The sequence below is a fragment of the Meleagris gallopavo genome, chromosome 2 (genome assembly GCF_905368555.1).
Source record: "Meleagris gallopavo chromosome 2, MGAL_WU_HG_1.1, whole genome shotgun sequence".
In the NCBI taxonomy this organism is placed as follows: Eukaryota; Metazoa; Chordata; class Aves; order Galliformes; family Phasianidae; genus Meleagris; species Meleagris gallopavo.
In genome coordinates, this window is record NC_139405.1 from 5,759,940 (window position 1) to 5,780,906 (window position 20,967).

The 20,967-nt window shown below is 42.6% G+C and overlaps 1 protein-coding gene across 1 annotated transcript in view; it reads left to right on the plus strand.

Moving 5' to 3' along the window:
* The first annotated feature begins 835 nt into the window (after nucleotides 1-835).
* Nucleotides 836-20,967, plus strand: part of PCSK2 (proprotein convertase subtilisin/kexin type 2) — a 96,597-nt gene continuing 76,465 nt past the window's right edge. The window contains exons 1-2 of the mRNA XM_010706507.3: nucleotides 836-1,394; nucleotides 19,374-19,478. Coding sequence (XP_010704809.2) covers nucleotides 1,200-1,394; nucleotides 19,374-19,478 — 300 coding nt within the window. The 5' untranslated portion in view covers nucleotides 836-1,199. The remainder of the gene's footprint in view (nucleotides 1,395-19,373; nucleotides 19,479-20,967) is intronic.

Genomic DNA, 20,967 nt, shown 5'->3' on the forward strand with positions numbered 1-20,967 from the left:
AGGTTAATGGAAGAAGAGTCTTCCTTGTGATCTTTGTTTTCTTTTGTTTTCCCCAATTGATTTAGGTACTCTACTCCACTGGACCATTTGTAGAATGGATTGTGGTAAATCTATCACTATTTGTTTTAAAGGCAGTGCTGCCTTACTGTGCTTTCTGTGTCCTGAGTTGTTCCCAGGGCTCCATTCAGAGATCGATCTGAGGATTAACTTTTTTTTGCATGACAAATTAACAAACATAGTTATAGGAACAGGTTATCGTATACCTTGATGGAACAGTGAATACTCTGTACTATTCATTTCCACTAGGAGTTTTGAGCAGGGTAGATTTCTATTCAGCAGAGCTCCATTCCCCTTAGGCACAGTCACATCTCTGAAATCCCCCCAGCACACCGACCCCATCCCAGGCTGTCTGCAAGGTGCAACCCTGCCGTTGCTTTCCTTGCATCTCACACAGAGCTTGTTCTCCGAGCCCAGAGCCCCGCACTCGGTGCTCCCAGCATAGTGGGGGCCCCGAAGCCAGAGTTTTTCCCCTGAATATTTCTCTGTGCGTCGGTTTGTGCCAGAGGGGGCACGGGGACCCCGTGCTGGGCAGGGTGCACCTGCTGCTCATCGGGCTCGTTACGGGAGCCAGGTGCTGGCACCGGACCGCGCAAATTGCAGACACCTGCCCAGGTGCGTTCTGCTGAAGCATTCGACCCCCAGCCTTACAGCTGCCGGCAGTCAGAACCCGCTAAGCGGGACAACCCCCCGCCACGAGAGGCAGAGCTGGGGCTCGGGGTGGGGCTGCCGGGATGCTGAGCGGGGTTGGCTCCGGGGGGGCACTGCGGGCTATGCGATCGCCAGCCGCGGGCGGGGGGGAGCGGGGCGATCCTCCCCGGCCGTGATTGGCAGCGCGTCGGTGTCCCTCCCGGCTGGTGCTTCCCCTCCGCCGGCTCCGCGTTGAGGAGGGGCTGGGGCTGCAGCGCCGGCAACGCGCACACCGCCGCGCCCCGAGCAGCCCCTGCAGCCCGGCCGCTCCCGCCGCTTTCCTTAGCTTGGGAATTTTTTGATTTTTTTTTTTTGTTGTTGCTGTTATTTGTTTCCTTCCTCCTCCCCCCCCACCTCGCATACTCCCCCCTTGCATCTTTTGGCCGCTTCCCCATCTCGCCCGCCCGGCGCCCTCCCCGCGGGCTGCCTCGGCGGGCGCTCAGCGCGGGGCCATGCCGGTGGGGCCGGCGCTGCTGCTGCGAGGCGCCTTCGTCCTCCTCCTCCTCCTCGTCCTGCTGCTGCTCTCCCTCGGCGCCCCGGCCCGGGCAGCCGTCTACACCAACCAGTTCTTGGTGGAGCTGCACGCCGGGGACCAGGCGGAGGCCGAACGGGTGGCGGCGGATCACGGCTTCGGAGGGGTGCGCAAGGTAAGGGCTGCCCGGAACCGCAGGGGAGCGGGGATGGAGCACGGCCGCGTCCTACAGCCGCACGGCTTCGGGAGTCCGCTTCCCGCAGCCTCTGCACGGCAATCTCCCGGGAGGGCGTTCGGCTCGGACTGGGAGGTGAGGAGTTTCCCACATGCTGGGTAGCTCGGCGGCGTCTTTGGACTTCGCTGCGTAAACATCCTCCAATTGAGCTCCCATCCTGCGGGGCTCGGGAGCGGTGTGGGGCAGAGCGCAGCGGGGGCCGGGCCGCCCGAGAGCTTCCTGAGCACGGCTGGAATTGAAACTGCTCCGAGCGCTGAAAATAATTAAAGCTGTATCTCCATGGAGAAGCTCGCACACGATTTAAATGGCAGATTTCTTAGGGATTTTGACACACAAGTTTGAGAGGCTGGCAGCTTCCTTCGTGTCCCTGTTATTCTCGTGGAGAAATAGGGCATTGTCAGGGTGGAGAATCCACTTGATATTAAGCGTGGTATGCAATCGGTGCTCATCACAAATTGATGTAAGTTGGGAAACTTCGAGTTCCACTGGAGGCTGTTTTCTCTCCTGAGGTCCTAGGAAGTCCTCGGTAGCTTCAGTGTCAAGGAGTCCCTGCCCGGCTCCTGGAGAGCTTTGCTGTGCTAGAAATCTCTAACACTGCAACAGTAATCAGAGCTCTAAACAGTTTAGGGTACAGTCAGTGGGTTTAATACAGCGTACTGGTCGGGACGATTCCTGGCAGGCTCAGTGCCCAGATAGTACTTGGTTGGAGGAGTGTGGAGGGAAACAGAGCTGTGTGAGCATTATTTGTTTTTTTTTTTTCTTTCCTTGGTAGTTATGCAATGAGATCCCCATCTGACTTCCAAGGAAGTGAATGGAAATTGCGTGCTGAACTTGACTAAGTGAAAATGATTTAATCCCCTGTGTTATACCTGTGTGTCTGTCCTATGAAGTGAGACTCACTCCCTCAGGCTGCCTTGACTCCAGTGGGGGCTTGTTACAGAAATGAGGACAGTGTCTTTTTTGCTTTGAACACCACTAATGCCTGCTGCTGCTAAGATGCTTTTATTTTGGGCTTGTCCTGGTGGTGGTGGAGCTGCTTTCCTGCTGCCTTTGGGACAGGAGCTGTTATAGGGATTTGGTCATGTTACCTGAAACTTTGTAAATAGTGTTGTTTGGTCAACAGTTTTCCCTTGTTATTGCTCTCTGCCTGCACTCCTTCCATCATATTTTATCCTATCCTGGGGATACCTGTCTGATAAGGCCTCAGGAGGAGAGAAGGGTACCTTGCTGCAGAGCTGAATTTCTTTTTACTTCAGCTAGGTGCCTACAAATGCTGCTGTGACCATGTTGGGAAGAGATGGGGGGGGGGGGGGGGGGAGGGGGAGGGAGGGCGCTGTAGAATGAAGAGCAGATTCTAGGCTGTTAAACAGTTATCTTCCCAGGGCTTGTTAAGATGCATACTGATTCCACATGGAAATCAGTCTTTTAGCTCATCTTGGCAAGAACTGGAGGGAGATCCCCCAGGTACGTGGGAGGAGAGGATCTGCTTTTCTGTACGTGTCTCAGGGATGCTGTGTCCCTTGGATGCTGGAGTCCCAAGGAACAAAGCCTTGCAGAGCTGCGGTGCCTTCTGCGTGTGCTCACAGCGAGGAGGAGGTGGCCGAGGCTCTTGTACTGTGCACGTGCTGTCCCAAGAGGCTTTCAGGTTACATCATTCCAGTCCTTGAAAAGCTAGAAAGCCTCCCACCCCATGCCTACAAATGTGAGAGAAAATAGCGCCCTGCTGTCTGCAAGGCAGAGATTTTAGGGAGCGGGAGGAGTTCCTAGAGTTTGGCATTTAGCTGAGGATAATCCATCAGAGTCTGATGGCAATCTGCAGGGGAAATCTGAACAGGGAGATAGGTGGGTGTCAGTAAAAGCGTGTGTCATCTACACAGGTGTCTCTTCAGTACTGCTGGATAGAAGAGCCTACTGATCTGTTCTGCTCTCATTGGGCTTATCTAACATCTCAGCTTACAGTCTGCAGGCCTAGCTTTAACACTAATAACAGCAGTGCAGAAAGTTGAACACGGACATGTAGGTGTATGCAAACAGAGCTGCGAGTCGTAAACTCTCTGGGGGAAGGTACCATCTATAGAATGTGCTGTCTACATTCTTGGAAAATAGGAAAAAATTATGCTGCAAGGAGAAGTGATTTTTTTCCATGCTTCACGTGTAGCGTTTGGACAATACACTGAATTATTTACTTAAACTAAATCCAGTTAGCCTTACCAATACTCGAGAAATACTGTTGTCTGAAAGCAATCACCTTTGTTTCAGTGCAGGTATTTGCCTGGCAGTAGTAAAGGGCAGATACAGCTTTTTTTTTTTTTTTTTTTTCTGGATGGATTTAAGATGTGCAGAAGAGAGATTGCTTTTATACTTGTTATATATCACAGATGTGCGTTCCCGTGACTTTGCAGGAGCTGATTTTTAAATTACATATTTTTAGTGCTCATGGTTTTTCCCTGATAACACACAAACTGTGCACGAGTGCATATTGCGGTTATTTAATAACAAACTTCTGCAGAATGGGAGGGAGAACATTGCCTTGAAGATTAATGTCATGAACAGTGTGATGTGCTTTCTAATTGATTCCTTGGCCGTGTTCCCTGCCATCATTCCAGTGCTGCTGCAAGACTTCAGGTGGGCTAAAATATGTGCTTTAAACGTGGTGACCATTTAATTATTTCAGGAGGGCTCGGTGCTCACATAAACAACTGCCTGATTTAGACTTAGGGCCCTAACGTGAGGCAGAGTCTCAAGAATGCTGACCAATTTTCTTTAACTTTTCCTGAATTAACCTCAAATATGAACCTCTGCAAATCTAATTGTTGATTTTTTTTAATGTTTGCAGTTCTGCAGTCCATTTGTACTTATTTCTGTATATTCTCTATGAAAAAAATGCTGTGATAAAGCATGTTCTTATTTAACGTGCTTAGTCTAGCCATCTTCAAGCAAACAGAAGTCAGGAGGCAACCCCCTAATAGCTACATCATGTTAAATTGTGAGAACTACGAAAGGAACAACTTCCTTTTTTCTGTTTGCCTTCTGGCACCTTACCACCAGAATGCATTTCTTAATGCAGGCTGAAAAAAGCTGCTTTCTGATCTTGCATTGCTGTTCTTCTTCCTTTCTACCAAGGGGAGCTGAAAGAAATGTTTGGATAGGTCTCATACCTGGAGATCAGAGCTTGGGCATCTCTTCCATTTCACCAGCAACACTGAGGCAGATACAATCTACAAATTGCCACCATATCTAAATATTCTGCTGCTTGTAGCACTGAGGTGAAGGGTTTTAAACAGTTTGTGTTGAATGGTCTCAGATTTTAGAACATGGGGAATCTTATGTCACCCAAAGTTTGGCTGTTGTTTTTTTGTTGTTGTTTTTTTCCTTGATATATTCGTTGTCTGGTCACTTGCTCTCTCTAAATCTTGCAGAAACAAAGGTAAACTGTCACAGTTGTGACTTTCTGCTTTCTGTTTTTTGCTTAGGAGGCTGCTGGTTGAGGACCAACCTCCAACATGGGAGCTCATGTGTACTCGGTGCAAACACCATTTTGCCTAAAGCAAAACTTAACCCATAAATAAGCCAGAATTCTTACTTGGGCAGCCCAATTTGTCTGCATCTAGTGTGGAAATAGATGATACAGCAGCGGAACATCCCATGCAAAGAAGAGTCAGGGAGCCTGTCCTCCCCAGATGAACCCATTGGAGTCTGAAGACTTGATGTCAAGTCTCAGACCGCAGTGTTTCCATGCGCTAATATATTTAATAATTAATTAGCTTTGCATTTTATGTTGGCCTAGAGGAAAGGGTGTTTGTTTGCACAAAGTAATCCTTCGTTATAGAAACAGAAAAAGCCTTTCTAGAACTGGAAGGTACAATGTTACTGATGAAATGTATAAGGAAACTAAGACAAGCAGAAATTTCTTGCAAATACTAATTGTGCAGTTACCAAGATTTCAAAAGAAAATGCTTCAGTTTTCAAGAGTGAGTCTGAGCTGATGTGCTTAAGTTAAGGGGAAAAAGCAATTAACTGCTAGGGAAAGTTTGATCCTGCTGTGGTAAGATGTGCTGCTGGGGGATGATGGATAGCTCATTTTTCCAGAAAGACCCTGGAAGAAAGTAATTGTGGAGATGTGGAGAGAGCAGCCACCAGGGTCTGGAGCCACGTCAGTTCCATGCCTGCAGAGTATTGCTGGGCTCTGGCTGGGAAGTCTCACTGGCTCCTATTTACACTCTAGAGAAGTATTAGAAGAATTAATTCAGTTATACTGTGGCAGCAGGGAGTTTGCCTGATACGTGAAATATATTCCTTCCAAAATAGTGCTTTTTTTGTTGTCGCTGTTATATTCTATTTTCCATTCCAACTTGGACATAGGAGCAGCAACAGTAGTGAACACTTCAGCTGGCTAACTCAGAACAAAAGGTCCCATGTTACTTTAATGTACTTGCTCATACATGTGAAAGCTGGACTCTGTCCACATAAAGAAAACAAATACTCATGCACATCCCTCAGCCAGTGTCTGCTGAGCTTCTTCCCTATCAGAGACCCAAACTGGCTGCTTGCTGGCGGTGAGTGTTCTGTTTGAGGTTTAAAATAATTACCTTGTCAGCTTTCTGTAGCATTTATTCTTTGAAAAACAAGGTCAGACTTCCCTGCTATGGATCTCTGCTGTAATTGCTCTATTACTGTTTTCAATACATGGTGTAGTTCTGTTTCTGGCAAGACATGCAAGTTAAACCTTACTTTTACAGGTAAGTTTTGTTTTATTTACCGTGCTACAGCTCAAATGAAAAATTGTTTGCTTTTAAAGCTGCCTGTGTTTTTATTTATTCTATATAGCCTGAACTCTGGCAAAATTGCACATGTGCCAGAGAACCAGGAAATGCCCCGTTAGACATATTTTTCACTTGTTTTCTTCAAGCTGCAGCCCAACTCAGGACATGCAGTGATTTCTTTACATTATAATTAGTTTTGCCATTGTCAGAGAAAAATAGAGAAAATGCACAAAGAAGTGAACAGCATTTCCAGATACTGTGCTCACACCAGAACAACAAAGTATGCTGAGGTCTAGTTTGAGCCTTTGCCTGATGAAAGCTTGTAGCAGTGTGTTAGCAAGGCACCAGGGATAATTTCTTGTTGCAGGGTGCAGCTCCAGGGTCTGAGGCCCTTAAACTGCTGAGGAGCATCAGTGCCTGAAGCCTGGATACAGCTGGGTGCCTCCTGCTGCCTGCTCCCTTCCATCCTCAGTCGAGGAGAGCAGCTCTGGCAGTTCCTGGCTGTCCCCAGACCTGAGCCAGCCTTCTGGGGCTGCATGCAGCATTGCATGCAGAGACTTCAGCTCCCCGGGTTATTTCTCTCCATGACAGTACATGAAGATCTCAGTGCCATGCATGTAAAGTTCATGTTCTGTGCCAAGAGAGACAGGCTTAGTATACAGAAATAACTCTTTCTTTTCTGTGCTTTAAGTCTGCCACAGGGCTATTTCAGACCTGTGCTGTGGAATTTATAGTTGAGTTATTTTAATATTGGTGCTAGCTAAACGAAGACCATTAGCATGTTGTCACTGCCTGTGAATATACCATCCTGCTGGCAGCCTGGCATCTCCTACCTTTTGCCCACATAGCTTTCCTACGTGACTTTCAGGCTGTTTCTGCATGCTGCATCGTATGGGTATATTAACTGCCTGTATGTGTTGGAGCTTTGTGATCCCACACGCAGCGGCTCAGTCTGCGACTCTGGTGCTGTAATTCCTTTGAACAGGTTTTCCAGATGTTGAGAGCAGTCTGATGGCTGCTCTCCCCTAAGAAGCAGTGTGGATATCTGTGGCTTTTACCTATGCTTAAGTCAAATTTGTCCCCAGTCCCAAATCTGTGCAGCAAAAAGAAAACTGCTTTTGTAAAAGAACCCTGTTTTGGATGGCTGTTGTTTGGTATCAGAGCAGATGGACAGATCTTACTGCCATGTGACAACCAGAACCAGATGGTTTCAGTTACTCTGCATGAGGTAGAACATTTTGTTTCCAACTTTGGAGTTCACATCCACATCAAACCCTTAGACCAAAATAAATGAATTGTCAGTGCTCTCCCAGCTCAGAGTACTTCCATGTGAGAACTCGAAGAGTCCCCTGGTATTCATTTGTTAGCAGGTAAATGGTCCTGGAGACTGACCGAGCTGCTAGGCTGGGTGTCTTCAAGAAGCATGGGGGTAACTGTAGGATTCCTGAATTTATTAAATGTTATCTTTTAGAAGAGCCAACTTGTGTGAAGGTGGAAGATAGCTTTGTTCTCCTCTCAAAATACGGTAGGCGATAAGATATAATACTCCATCCATTCTTAGAAGACTGCTTTAACAATACTAATGTGGTTAAAATGGGAAAGCAAACCCAACTGCAAAGCAGTTATCATCAATGTAGGAGTGCTAACATGTTTAACAAATGCCAGATCAGAGCAATAACAGCACAGATTTCATTTAAACTAGAACTTTTACTAGTAAGCCTGTGCTGATTTAAAAATAAATAAAATATATCAGACTTCCTGGAAAAGTTATAGTGGTAATGCTTGACATGGCAGTTAAGTGGAAGTTTGCATGCAATCCTTTCCTTCATCCATCTATGGAATTATTCCAGTTAAAATGAATCTGTACAACTCAAGTGTCAAATCTTGTAATTAAACACTTACAAAGAAGCTGCTGAAATATATGTAGGATTTATTTGGTAGATAGTTTCAATCAGTGAGTTCTGAGACATGAGCATGTTCATGGAAAATTCTGTGAGCTGGAAATCAAGCCAAAATGATTAAGTGAAAGATAAATTGTGCCAACTCTTGTTAAAATATTAGAGCAAGCAAGCCATCTTGTGCAGGTCTGGTTTTAGGACAAGTGGCTAATTTCTGTGAGAGCTGCAGTAATGAATGGACTGTATGGCTGTGAAGTTACCTTTGCCACGCATTGCTGTCCTAGTCAACAAAAAGTTCTGTTCTTTTTTCATTTATTTCAGCTTTTCAAATAATTAATAGGTCAGGTTTCTACCGGATGGTGGCTATAAATACTGCAGTGAGCAGCCTGGTGCTTTCATCTATCACTGGCCTCTGGTGGGAGGAAGCCAAACTGCTTGACTCTTTGTCAAAGATGGGATTTCTCCAAGAAACCTGAAGTAATCTGGTGCACTGGTCTTGCTGTAAATCAATGCGAGCTCTGTGTTTAACTCTTGTAAGTTCATTGAAATGCTCCTGGGCTGTGCTTTGGGATGGAGCGGGCTGTGTGAAATTCTGCACAACCAGCTTGTGCTGTTCTGCATGATGAAACCTGATGTGGCCATGAAGTTGTAACAGTCACTCTGAGTCTGGTTCGACTGAGCCCTGGCTGTATCTTCAAGGAATATAATATTATACCTGGAATTAGGGAGTGCAAGCTAGCTCAGTCTTACCATTTATATATGAGGTTGTAAACAGCTCAGGTGGACAGCAGTATTGCTACTTTAGTCACTCAAGAAGTGAACAGGGACATAATGTTCTTCGTCATGTATTATCTATCTTCTCAAACAATACTTTTGTGTAAATGTTACATCCTTAATTTCTTTGTTCACAAAAAGCAAATGGAAAGAGTGACCTCAGTGTTTGCATCAAACCAGTCAGCAAAAGTGCATTGCCAGTGCTCATGAGTGGACTGGATTATTTGCTTACCTGATGAGTAAAAGGGTACTGTGTCACACCTGGCTTCTCCTAGAGTGCACAACGAGAGATTGTGAAAACTGAGACCCAACAACTATATATGTACTAATGATAAAGTAGAGAAAAAGACCCTGTTATCAGGGAAGCATTCGATATCAAACTAGAGCTAAGCAGTTGAAACTCTTAAATAAGTAGTTTTTTTAAAAAAAGGGGAGGGGAGGAGTGGACAGGAGAGGATGGGGTATCGTGTATTCTTTCTTGATGACAGAGTATCCTCCTTTCTGCCTATTCATCCTTTATGAAACACAGGTGAAATGAATTGGTGCAAGTCTGAAATAGCTCTATAGCTGAAACCTTCGTTCATTGTTCATTGTGCAGAGCTGAGTACAGCAGAAGCTTCTGCCTAAGGCTCCTAGCTGCATCCAAGATGTGGTGAATTAGCTATAACCTTTACTGGTCCCCATGGGGATCTTGTGCTTTCCCATGTCAGTTAATCTAAAAAATGTCTGTCAGTGAAATTTAGCAACCTAGAAGTTACTCTGAGTCAACTGTTATGCATAATTGTCATTTCTGAGTTTGGGTGGAGAAGTGTGACAAATTGGGGCCTGAACATATTTGCAGACTAGAGGGAAAAGAAAGTAATGATGAAAATTAGTTGTTTACACTGGTTAAATGATGGTTGTGAGTCTGGGCACCATCTGAAGATTGATCTTTACAGCATTTCAGTCCATTGGTTTTTGCATTACCATTTAGACCCTAAAACTTCACAGGTGACTGTACTTTTCTTTTAGTTGTAAGACCTTTCCATTTCTCATGCAATTCAGATATAGTTCAGAATGAAGTCTAGACAGAACTGATACTGATTGTTTTCTCTCTTCTTTCTGATGGGATTAAAATACTCAATTTCCTTATGTAAAATACCTTCTTTCCCTTCTAACTGAAGACATTTTATCCACATTAAATATATTGGTAGAGAAACCAATATTCCAAGCTCCAAAAACTGAAGCATGCTTAAGTAATTAATTAAAACCCTATATTTTTCTATGCCTAACTGATGTAATAAAGAAAGATCAGCACATACTGGGTTGACCACAATTTCTGTCAGCAATAAATGTTTGTCATCCATCAGTTTGTAGTAACAAATAGTAAGAAGACATTTCATAGTTGACTGAAAGGGCAGCGAGGGAGGGAAAGAGGTAGTGGTACAATTTGCTTTCCTTTCTCATCATTATTGCTAGCATCTAGGCAGATTTTGTTTATCTTTTATTTACCATCCAACACAGAGCTCTTGAACCCACTCACAGCTGCTAGCCTCCATTGTGAAGTGACGATCGTACAGGGCATACTGGAGCTGAGATGAGTTGTCTCCAGTTCATGATGATGCGAGTAATGGACTCGTCCATCTCTGACATGGTCTTCTATTAATATGAATAAATGTCCATGACTTTCTGCTACCACAGTCAAGCAACTTCACAAAAGCAAGAAAAACAGCAATGCTCTGAAATGTTACTTTTCCTTGGCCCCACTGAAAATGTTTTCTCAAAGCTTCCTTGTACTGCACTTTTCAAACCTAGTATCTTGACTCTTTTTTAATGGCACAGTTTTGTTTTTAACTACTGCCATCAGCTTTTCTCCCATACAGCATCTATTTTTCTCCAGAAATTGACTTTTTTTTTCCTGGGAATTGCCAGACTTGCTCAGTGTGGTCTGGCAATAGAAACTTCCTTGAGAAGAACTTCTTGTCTATCAGCTATTGCTTGACAGCCTGGTATAAAATAGACATGGAGAATAAAGGGTTTGTAAAGAAAGAGTTACGAGTCTTTCTTAAGTGTTGGGGAAGGCCAGCATCTTTGCATTAGTACAATTCACCTTTTTTGTGCTTTCTTGAGTAGTTCTTGTCAGTAGCCAACTTATTTTGGTTTGAGCTGCTTTTATAGCTGTATTTCCTTAGCATTTGAGTTCATGACTTTGCTTTTAGGCACTACATTAGCTGAGCACTTGCACACACTTGTCCTACACACTTTATTGTGTGGACATTGATTTAAAAATAATGCTGAATAACGCTTTGCTGAAATTCAGTGTGTCCTTGAGTAGCTGTCTTAACCCCTCTCCATCTCTGAGATGCAGATACCAGTTATTTTTAGCAGGGTTAAGCTATAGCATAACGCTATGTTTCAAATGTAACAAACTTTATTTCAAGTGCTTTATCTCCACATTCTTAGAGCTGATGTCACAGTGGACCTTGGAGTAACAATAGGAGTCAATCTTTTTAGTTACGTCCTTAAAAGGACAGAGGGAAAACAACTAGTTAGTACTAATTGCTGTCAATATTGATTTACCTTTGTTAGAAATAAACTGTGATCACTGAAATGTGCAGACTATAACTAAATTGTTTATTATAATTTGAATTTTCTCTATGGCATGCTGATAGAAGAGATTTGTCATGTATTATTTAATTATATTAAAATATTTACCAAATTTCTGTTGTTAAAGAGATACCTGATATATACATATAGATTTACCCACTAGTAAGTATTGACAATGGCAATTAGCATTTTATAGTTTCAGTAGTGCTGTGCAAACATTAATTACATGAATTCTATCAATAAATAAAAATCAGTAAACAAGTAATTATTAGACTATTCTATTTTACATGCAACTGAAACAAGAATATTAACAGCTGTAATTGCCTAAGATTCTCCTAGTATTAGTAGAAATGGGTTGCCCAACATCTCAGAGCACTTGCCAGGGCTAAGCTGCAAGGAGTATTTAATTTATAATTGAAAACCATGCCCTGTGAGTCTTAGTTCTGGTTCTGTCCTATAAGTGCCACCGTGGGGGGGAAAAAAGAGCCTAGAGGGAATAGGAAAATTAAATGCTCCTACACAGGGTAATCGTGGTGGGGAGGATATTTGAGGTGAAAAAATTCACAAAATATTTCACAAATATAATTTGTGAAAAATTTCACAAAATATTACCATCTTGAGAGATGCTTTGAAAACATAGTAGGGCCTTGAAAGAGCAGCAAGAGACCCAGAGGCACCTTCTTTCTCCAGTTAGGGGACAATTGTGAATTGCATTAGTCTTGTTAGCCTTTAGTTGTAAAATATAAAAGTAGCAGATCCACTTCTGGGACACCACCTTTTTTTTTCCTGATTTTCTTAAAGCATTAACTGTCATGTGTTAAATGAACTAATTAGTTAACAGGTCAGATACTGACCAGTTTTCTGTCTGTGATGTAACCTATAGTGCACAGCTGAGCTACTAGCAGGAGCAAGTTAAGAAAGTTAAGTTTAGGGGAAGATACTTCTCCAAATAATGTCTGGAGTCTAATTTCTGTTACCTTTTCTGGGCATGAATTTTTTGTTTGCTTGTTTTGTTGGTGCTCTTCTTATAGGATCCTCAGCATCTGTGTACAAGGACATAATGATGATAACTGAGCCTTCGCTTAAGGCTTTCAATCCAACGGTAACAATCACACACAATCACCAACTCCAGGGAATTATGATCTGGATCAATCCATACAGTCCAGTGCGATTGCTGGTGTATAAGCAAGAACATTCATCTCTAAATCAGAGAACTATACTGCTTTGGCTGTATTCAGCAGTGCACGTGATAGAATCAATACTGTGTTCTGTGGTTACTGGGGAGTAACAGATAAAACTCTAAAATGCACAGATCCATTCATCTAAAGTAAAATGTCTCTTTTAAAAGCCTGAAATGGCGTGTACAGTTCACTGATAAAACTCACAGCAAATCTACAACCTTGTTGCTGATGACTTACATGACTGTTGCAGGCTTTCAGGATAAAGCTCTTCAGCAGCGAACTTAAGTGATGTGAGCACAATAAAACGTAAAAGCTTAGAGTCATTCAATTGTAAATCAAATTCCAAACATTGTGAACTTGAGACCAAGCCAATGGTGCAGTTTTTGTAAGCACTCTGCAAGCACTGTGTGTGATAGTGTAAGAACCATACTAATGAGAAATTGAGAGTTATACTTTTGATATCAGAATTGACTTATCTGAATATGGGTAGATGCTGTCTTCTTACAGTCTCTGGAGCAAAAAAAGTTGCTCCTGGTGCACAGCTCTGCTCATCTAGCATGGCCACCTAAAATAGGTCAGATGAATCATGCTCTGAAAGTGCCTTTTTATTTTTTTTTTTGCAGTGAATTGTATCAGGAGCTCACATGAATTCTGAATTTCACATGGACAGATTGGACATGTAATCATAATTCTAGTCAGCCAAAAGCTGGTCCCTTTTCTTCCATTTACTGTCTGCATTTACCTTAATCTTGTGCTTACTGTATTCAAAAGGCACTAGGAAAAAACCTTACGAAGTAAAATCTTGTTTGGCAGTCTTTGGATACCACATCTGCATTTATAATGTTTCCAGAGGAAATAACATTTGAGGAACTATTGGAAACTACTACTGGTGGCTTGAGAAAGACTTAATATAACTGTTAAGCAGTGTTGCCATATTCCTAAAGATAACCAGTATCCTGAGAATAACATATATCCTTGTTACCTTGTGTATTATAATATTTCCATTGACTTCTGGAAAAAGGAAGAACAGATAAATGATTCTACTGTTCTACTCAACCAAGCAGCCACAATTCTTTCTTATTACTGCCTGTTGATTGGAAGAATATACCACAGAGATAAGAACATATGCAGGTAGCTAAGCCAGGCACTTCTGAATTCGTCAGTAGAAGAAATGCTGAACTGTATGAATCTCAGCTGACTTTACAGGGATCGTGTTGTGTATAATGGATGTTTTAATGAGATTTACAGTTTGAAAGCGTTAAAGCTGTGGCTAACACCTCCACCTGCCAAATTTGCCAAGATAAATTGGGTTAGGTTTGATTATTACTTGGCTGGAGACACCTAACTAAGAAGTAGCACAGTAAGTGCAGTGTAAAGTGGGCCAGGAAGACCAAGTCAGAGCACTGAACCATTCAACCCTGGGGCCTGGTTGCTGCAGCCTTCAAGGCTGTTTGGAGCTTGTGCAGATTCTACCTGAGCTCTTTTGGCTGCGGCTTTTGAATAATTATAATGAACTAATGAGAAAGTGTGAAATCCTTGCTGGGGGCCTTGGGCACACTATGGGCTGAGTTTCACGTTGAGCAACCTCTGGCAAAGCTTTAGCCCTCTGTGCTATTCCACACTTCTCTACCACCATTTGATTTAATCCTTTCTTATTTGTACTTTGTTCTGTTTTATTTCTATGCCTCGAGCTGTTTGAGCTTCTAGCTGGCTCTGCTTGTACGTGGTCCTCGTCACTATAGTGAGTGAGTGCCTTTGACTTCAGATTTGGCTCCCATCTGTGTATTTAAAAGTAAAACGATTTCTAATGCTAATCAGAGTGAGGGAAAATGAGAGAAAGAGTTTTAAAAATTCATATTGAATATTTATAAGCATCCTTGGTGCATTTGGGGAAGCTGGGATGAAAAGGTTTCTAAAAGGTTTCTAATTTCTGCTGCGAGGCACTTCGTTGTGCTTCAGCTATAATGGCAACTGAAGGAGCAGGGCCTGAGGGCCCGTGAAGGCTCCAAACACATTTTCTTGTGCCAGGTCCGGGTTGTATAATTACTGAGCAGTAATGGGATGAAAACTCACCTGCAGAGATTTATGGCCCCTTTTAAAGGCAGGAGCTGCTAAGGCTATGTTGAGGAGAGATGCTTTGTGTTAGTATGCTTTATTTATTTTAATTGAGGGCAGATAGGTTTTTTGTGTTTTTTTTCCCTCGGAGCGGGTCAGAGGTTTCATCAGCACCAGTCTTGGTTTGTACCCTTATGTACCAGTCCCATATTTGTGCAGGCAAGGAGCCCCAAAGAAAGTCTTTGTTGCTTTGTCTGGATGAGGAATTTGAGTCAATCTTACTGACAGATCCATTTATGGTGATTTCAGTGGCAATCAAGAAATGTGAACCTGGGGTAACTGTTAAAAAGGAAAACAACTTTTGCTTTTTTAATTATTTTACTCTAAAGAAGTTGTTGCAGACTGTTGTCTCCACTGCAGACTAGGAAAAGCAGCCATAGCAATAGGTTCAAGTAATCTGTTATTTACTGTTTTAGAGTAATATGGTATCGGGGAAGAATCGCTGGAAATGAGACATGAAACCCGGCAGAGTATTTCAGGGATGCTGTGTTAAAGGATGCAGCAGGACAGGCTGTATGTGAAGCCTAGGCAGAGAGAAGATTCCTTAAAACAGGGCAGAGCTATTCAGTCTGCTCTTGCTTCCTGTGTGTGCCATAATTTGCTTCTGAGATGTATGGGAAATAGAGCCCTGAAATAAGTCAGTGCCGTTTGATGGGAAAAATAAGCCTGGGAAACAAGGCTCCTCTTTGGGTTTGTGTTGCATTTGTCACTTCTTCAATCTAGAGACAGGTTGTGAGTACTGGATCTTGCTGTGTCAAGGTAAAATAGTGATCCCACTGATGCCTTTATTCAATATTTTGTGAGTTTCTAATGTTAGTGTTTATTGGTGCTTTATAATACATTTGCTGCAAACATAAACTCCTGGCTAGATTGTACCTTTTTTCCCCACCATTGTGTCTCTCCGAGGTGGCTCAGATGCTACTGGTTTAGATAAGGGGCACAGCTGGAGTTTAGTCTTTCTGTGGCTTCTTTTCTTCAAACCCCTGCACTGCTGTGCAGCTGATCTTCGTGTCCCATGCTTTCAGACAGACAAAATTAGATCTGATGCCACTGTGCATTGTCCAACACAGGACTGACAAGGAAATGAAGTTGGACCTTCTCTGTCAAGCAGACAAAGCAGGTGAACATCCACTCCAAGGAAACTGCTTGCTACCCTGACCTGGACCAGGTGCCTGTGAGGAAGACGATATCCTATGACTGCTTTTCCTTCTTGGAGCAGATCTGCTTCTGGAGGCTCAGCGGTGTGCGGTGCCTTTTGTTTCCCTTTTATCCTTTTTGCTCTTGTGTGGTACGACCCCTAAGCCCCCATTAGGAGCAGTTGTTTGCTGACAGGCTATAGTAGTTCAGCAGCCCAGAAGCAATGCAAGCAGGGTAGAATCCTAGCTGCCTATTTGCAGCCCCTTTTCTTGAGTCTGCATCTAGGACAGCACCAAGTAAATTTCCTGCATGGGAAAGACTGCATACGAAAGGGGAGTGCAAGGAAGGCTGTGGGCCATGAGTTTATCTTATTTTTATTTCAGTACTAATTGCACCTGTACTGCTCTTTTGCAGCAGTAATCTGATAAAAGCAGAGATCCCAGCCGTTTCCCTTTCTAGATAAGCCTCTTCCATTTAAAGAGTTATTTTCTTTCCTCCACTTAGTTGAACACCGAAATTTTAAAAGTAATTTTCTGGTCCTCATTCTCTTCTGGAAGGAGGTTAAGTACTTCATCAAGGCAGTTGCAAAGCTCAAGAAAAGGTTGGCACAGATTGATGGATGAGGGCTAGCTCTCCTTGTGTTCAATTAGTGATTCTGTTTTTGCTTGTGTCTTTTTCACCAGTAATTTTATACAAGTTAATACATTACATAATTCCTGAGTTTCTCAGAGTCTGCCTTATTTATACGTCAAGGCAATATTAGACCTGCTTTTTATCGCTCTTAATAATCCTTCTTACTTCAATTTTCAAGTGCTTGCCAGTAATTATAATCTTATATAATTGCTAGTTTTTGTGTGAGGGCACGAAGTTTTATTTCTTTCTTACAGAAAGAGCCACAAGATCGAGTGAATTATTCACCCATGTTTTGTGCACAGTCGGCTGCTGAAATAGGATTCTACTCCAGTTCCAGCTTTACAGTGAACGTATTACGGAATAAGCTACTGCTGGTGGATCTGTAGGTCTTGTGGTGCACGGGAGCCCTTTGGTTTTCATTTCACATTGTTACGTGCAGTGTTTATGTGGTTGTGTTGAGCTCCTAAGTAGAACTGAGCTCCCAGAGAACCTAATGGCAGGAAAAGCAACCCAGTTGTCAGGTACCAGCATCCTGGCGTTTGGAGTTTTGGAGTCAGTCACAGGAGTCTGTCAAACATGAAGCACTTGAGTGGCTTCATGGATTTCATTGCAAAAACCCTCATCAATGCATGCACCGTCTTAAGCACTTTGCTGGCATCTGCCTTTCCCTGCCTTCGTATAGTTTAAAGATTTCCTGAAGACTTTAGATTTGTTCTGCACATTGCTATTTCTGTTGTTATTCACAACTCATGGTGTTTGATCATGTTTCAGTTATTGCCTTGTTTAGCCCCCTTTCTGTCCTTCACCCACAGCTTCACTGAAGGAGTACAAAAACTGCAAACTGTAAAACATCTGAGTTGATTACTGGGATATCTGTTAGAGTGGTGAGACCCTGGCAGTGCTGCCCAGAGAGCTGTGGGTGCCCCATCCCTGGAGGTGTCCAAGGCCAGGTTGGATGGGCCCTGGGCAGCCTGAGCTGGTGGGGGGCAGCCAACCCATGGCTGGGGTTGGGCTGGGGGTGCTTTGAGGCCACTTTCAACCCAAACTATGTCTATGGAAAGGGCAGAATAGTCAGTTAAGTGCTTTAAGATTACCTGTGATTTTGTCCATGGATCTGGTTGCTTCCAGGTGATACTGTTATTGCTTTCTCATGTGGTTGGACTTTAACACACTGACTATAAAGATTTACTGTGGGGTGTGTTTCTTCATTCTAGTTGGTTCTAATCCTACACCAAAAATGAATGAGTATGTGTCATGTATCTTCAATATCCTTCCAGATAACTCCAATATCGCTGAGAGTCTTCCTTAATGGAAGAACATTGAGATCAATATTTGACTGGAATGAACTTGAGTGTTTGATAATGAGACAGGAAGAGGGAAACCACCTGATTTCACTGTGAGGAAGTTAAAGGGGAAATTGGAAATGGATGGTAATGGTTAGCACAGCTAGGTTGTATTTCAAGGTGTAACTGATCTGGCTACTTAGATTTTTTTCTTTTTCCTGCTTATCTTTGGGGTGTTATATGTCCTATGTGAGGAAAGAGCCATTTTCTCGAAAGCCAGATCTATTGACAAACTGCATCATAAAATTACCTTATTATCCATTTCGTGATGTTATCAGACCTAAACTTTTAAAACATGAAACATGAATTCATTTATTTAAAAATTAGCTAAAACTGAACAGAATTGGTCCCTTAAGAGGCATAGCTATGAGGGTAGATGGGAGGACTTCTGTGGCTGCTGCTGTGAGCTTTCTGTAGTCTTGTTTCTCCTTCAAATATGGTTGTGTTGTTCTTCATGTGCGTATGAAGCTGATACAAGATACTCTGGTTATTTGCCCTGAAAAGCTCTCCAGACAGAGCTGAGACTCTGCTCCAAGTGTCTGCAATGATTTTGATGAAATCTGCTTAACCTGCAGTTAGAAGGAGGTTCTGGTATCAGAACAGAATGCTTTGATTTTTTTTTTTTCTTAAAGTTCCTTTGCATTAGTGTATCACACACAGTGGGATTTTAAAAGTAAAAATGGAATGTTTTGATTTTATTGACACAGACTGCTTGAAATAGCATAAAAAGAAGACTTTGCAGGAAAAAAAAGAGGTTAAGTCTCAGTCATTTTTGTAATGTGGTCAAATTTTAAACTTTCAGAATTCTCTGAGAAACTTACATTCCCGTGTTACTCCACACAAATTCTAAAATACATTTGCAGAACTGCAACAGATACTGTGATATCTGTTAGTTATAACAGATTATTAATATTATTAATGTGATAAGTGTAATGAAACAGGAAATAATGTCATAGTAGGAAAACTATATCTGTGAACTGCATCTACCTGTATACAGGTATGGAGTCTCATTTATGACAACAGGATCCTGCTGCCCTTATTCATCCCAGGATTTGGCAATTATGGCATTGCCTCTGACGCATTCTAATGACTTGGAAAGGTACTTGTGTAACACCTTACTGTTGGAGGATCGTTTGTGGTAGTTTCAAATCATTTTGCAGTTTATTTTGTTCTTTTACTCCATCTTTTTCAGGAAGCAAGAGATTGCCCTTCAGAATATTAATGCTAATAACCTTAAGCTTATGGTAAAAGTAATACCAAGTGTGCATACGAGTTATACATGGTAAAACTGCAGCAAATAACCTTAATGCTGCTGGGCACGCCTTTCAAAAATAACTTGGAAGTGATGTTCTCAAGAGTGATGTGGGCATTGTGATATAACTCCTCACAAGTCTTGTTTTGTTGACACCTGAGTCACCTCACAGGTAAAGTTTTCCGTGACATCCTTATTAGTGGCTGATAACTCTGTGTTTTTCTCTCTTTTCCTCAGCTCCCTTTTCTAGATACTGGCTACTACTTCTATCACAATGGCATTGCCAAGGCCAGAAGACGACGAAGTCTTCAACATAAGCTTCATCTGGAAAAGGATTCCAGGGTAAGTGTGTTTACATTATTTGCACCTGACAGGTTGTTGTGTTTTATTTTTTGAAGTCTACAAGCTGGCAATAGCACATTCTTTTTTTGTTTTCGTCTGAGTTGTTACACCAGAATAATACTGGGTTGGAGTGGGGCCAGTGACACAAAAAGTGCATTTGCCGCCCAAGTAAAGTAGATAAGCCTGAGGAGTGATATCATGACAGCAAATAGATTAATTTTTAATCCTTCAGTAGGCTTTAAACTCTCTGTGCTGCAAGCAAAAAAGAGGAGAGAATAATTTTATCCAGATAATTTTATTGCCAGTTATTATATGTTATTGGAACACTTAAGAAAATGAAGAAATAAATAGGAAAAAAAAAAAGGTTGCATAAGATTGTAATTATTGTGACACCACAGCAGTCAAGATCTGATGAATTTCCAACTTAATTTTCCCACTTTTGCAGGAGTTTCAAGTAGTTTTTGACCCATGTCCAACAGGGTTGCGTGTGTCCAGTCCTGGGCCTGCTGATACTCACTGCAGCCTCAGCCTCAAACTGAGCACTCCTGTACTTGTTCCAGACTGGCCATTTAATCTGCTGTCTCAGACTCAAGTGTGTCTAAGAAAGTATTTAAAAGAGCTTAAATGAGTCTATTTTCTCTTTCAGAAATGCTTTCTTTTGCAGTCTTCCAATATTTGTGGTCTCTAGACTCTTAGTTGGTTTCTGTCGCATGCAATGAAATCTCATTTTTGCTGTTATCACCACAATTTGGTTAATGTTTATAAGTATCTAAAGGGAAGTGGAAGGCAAATGGATGAGGTCACGCTCTTGGTGGTATGTAGCAATAGAACAAGGAGTAATGGCCTAAAACAGAACTTAGGAAGTTCCATACAAACATACAGAAGTTGTTTATGATAAGGATGACAGAGCACTACAACAGGCTGGCCAGAGAGGTGGTGGAGTTTCCTTCTATGGAGATGCTCAAGGCTCATCTGGAAGCCTACCTGCGTGACCTGTTTTATGGAACTGCTTTAGCAGTGAGTTGGACTCAATGATCTCTTGAGGTCCCTTCCAACCCCTGCAATTCTGCGATTCTGTAATTCTTCCTGGTGCTGCATACCAAAGGCTTTGCTCTCCTTGGTTTCAGTGAATAAAGCCTGTACAATCAATGAACATACAGATGGTATAGTATATCCAGGAGTTTGGCTGATATAATTATTATACTAGAGAAGGAAAAAGGATGTTCACCCTATCCTGGGCTCACGTGATAGACTCCAGTGGAGCAGATCTCCAGAAGAGATCCTTCCCTACTGGCAGTCAGCTCTTAAATGGCTCTAGGAGAGGTGCAGCCAGGCTCCACCCCTTCCTGCAGCACAGGTGAATTGCCTTCACCTGTGTTCCCATGGCTGACTCATTGCTCACCTCAGGTGATTAATCAGAGGTTCAGGCCTCTGTGATTCAGCAGCCCCATACAAAGCCCCATATTAAAGTAATTAGGACTATTTCCTC